Below are 2148 nucleotides of genomic sequence, written 5' to 3'. Positions count from 1 at the left end.
GCTGATCAATGTTTCTCTCTCATCGATGTTTCTAACTCTCTATCCCTCTCCCTTCCTCTCTGTAAAAAATCAATAAAATATATTAAAAAAAAAAAAAAAAGAACATCACTAAGCAGACCCAGTCCCGGGTAGACATCCATAGGAAGGAAAACTCTGGGGCCGCGGAGAAGCCCGTCACCATCCATGCCACCCCAGAGGGGACTTCGGAATCGTGCTGCATGATTCTTGAAATCATGCATAAGGAGGCTGATGAGACCAAAATTTTGAATATATCATCCCACTCCCTCCTGGCCTGCAACATTTCTACCAAGAAATCCACCGATAATATGGAAACTCTGAGAACTGAAGAGATTCCTCTGAAAATCTTGGCCCACAATCGCTTGGTTGGAAGACTTATCGGAAAAGAAAGCAGAAATTTGAAGAAAATTGAACATGAAACTGGGACCAAGATAACAATTTCATCCTTGCAGGATTTGAGCATATACAACCCTGAAAGAACCATCACTGTGAAGGGCACAGTCGAGGCCTGTGCCAGTGCTGAGATGGAGATTATGAAGAAGCTACGTGAGGCCTTTGAAAATGACATGCTGGCTGTAAATCAACAAGCCAACCTGATCCTGAGGTTGAACCTCAGCGCACTTGGCATCTTTTCAACAGGATTATCTGTGCTTCCTCCACCCGCAGGGCCCTGAGGACCTCCCCCTGCTCCCCCCTACCACCCGTTCTCTACCCACTCCGGATACTTCTCCAGCTTGTACCCCCCTCACCAGTTCAGCCCGTTCCCGCATCATCTCTTCATCCCTATCCAGGCCCTCGGGGCAATCATCGGGAAGAAGGGCGCGCACAAGCAGCTGGCTCAGTTTGCGGACGCCTCCATCAAGATTGCCCCAGCGGAAGGCCCAGACGTCAGTGAAAGGATGGTCATCATCACCCGACAGCCAGAAGCCCACTTCAAGGCTCAGGGGCGGATCTTTGGGAAACTGAAAGAAGAAAACTTCTTTAACCCCAAAGAGGAGGTGAAGTTGGAAGCCCACATCAGAGTGCCCTCTTCCACCGCTGGCCGGGTGATCGGCAAGGGCGGCAAAACCGTGAATGAACTGCAGAACCTAACCAGCGCAGAAGTCATCGTGCCTCGCGACCAAACGCCCGATAAAAACGAGGAAGTGATCGTCAGAATTATTGGACATTTCTTTGCGAGCCAGACCGCACAGCGCAAGCACGGGAATCTCGTACAACAGGTGAAGCAGCAGGAGCAGAAATACCCTCAGGTATTTCACAGCGCTGCAAGTGAGGCTCCCACAGGCACCAGCAAAACAACGGATGAATGTAGCCCTTCCAACACCTGACACCACGAGACCAAACACAGCCAGCCAGATCGGGAGCAAACCAAAGACCATCCTGAGGAATGAGAAGTCTGCGGAGGCACAAGGGCTCTGCAGAGGCCCTGAGGACCTGGTGGCCAGGAGAGGGGGCGGGGGGAGGCCGGTGGCTCACGGCCCAGCCTCCCGCCTCCCCGGGCCTCTGCAGGCTGCCCAGCCATCCACTTCACCGCCCACTCGGATCTCTCCGTAACTCCCACCACGCTATCCCTTTTAGTTGAACTAACATAGGTGAAGGTGTTCAAAGCAAAGCAAAATTCACTTTCCTTTTGTGGAAAATTGTCTCTGTACATGTGTGTACATATTAGAAGGGGAAAGATGTTAAGATATGTGGCCTGTGGGTTACACAGGGTGCCTGCGGCGTTAATATATTTTAGAAATAATATATCAAATAACTCAACTAACTCCAATTCTTAATCAAGTATTAATTTTTTTTCTTTTTAAAGAGAAATCAGGCTTTTCTAGACGTTAAAGAATCAAGTCATTCTTTGGGAGGTCTAATGGTTTAATAAGGAGCTTCAAGGCCACCCACACAAATCCACCAGAGGGAAATCTGGTCAGGACACTCGCGGCAGCTCCGGGTCACCTGTGTACGTCAACAGAAGGGATACCGTCTTCATCCCTGTCGAGCTCACACCCATTTCTCTTTGCTTCACGGGTTTTAAACTGGTTTTTGCATACCGCTCTATAAGTCTGTCTCTGTTTATCTCTCCCTGTCCATCCTCCCTCCCGTCCTTCTCCACACCCATCCTTTTAGTCCCCACACCCC

General features: G+C 49.9%; 1 protein-coding gene across 1 annotated transcript in view; it reads left to right on the top strand.

Moving 5' to 3' along the window:
• The window catches only part of LOC102264146 (insulin-like growth factor 2 mRNA-binding protein 2), a 2236-nt gene extending 890 nt beyond the window's left edge, over positions 1-1346 (top strand). Inside the window, 1 exon segment of the mRNA XM_014544942.1 lies at positions 105-1346. Within this exon segment, the coding sequence (XP_014400428.1) occupies positions 105-1346 (1242 nt within the window).
• The last annotated feature ends 802 nt before the right edge of the window (positions 1347-2148 follow it).

Source organism: Myotis brandtii, unplaced genomic scaffold (genome assembly GCF_000412655.1).
Source record: "Myotis brandtii unplaced genomic scaffold, ASM41265v1 scaffold39, whole genome shotgun sequence".
Lineage (NCBI taxonomy): Eukaryota > Metazoa > Chordata > Mammalia > Chiroptera > Vespertilionidae > Myotis > Myotis brandtii.
Note: the sequence above shows the minus strand (reverse complement) of the source record. Positions and strands in the feature narration are given on the sequence as shown.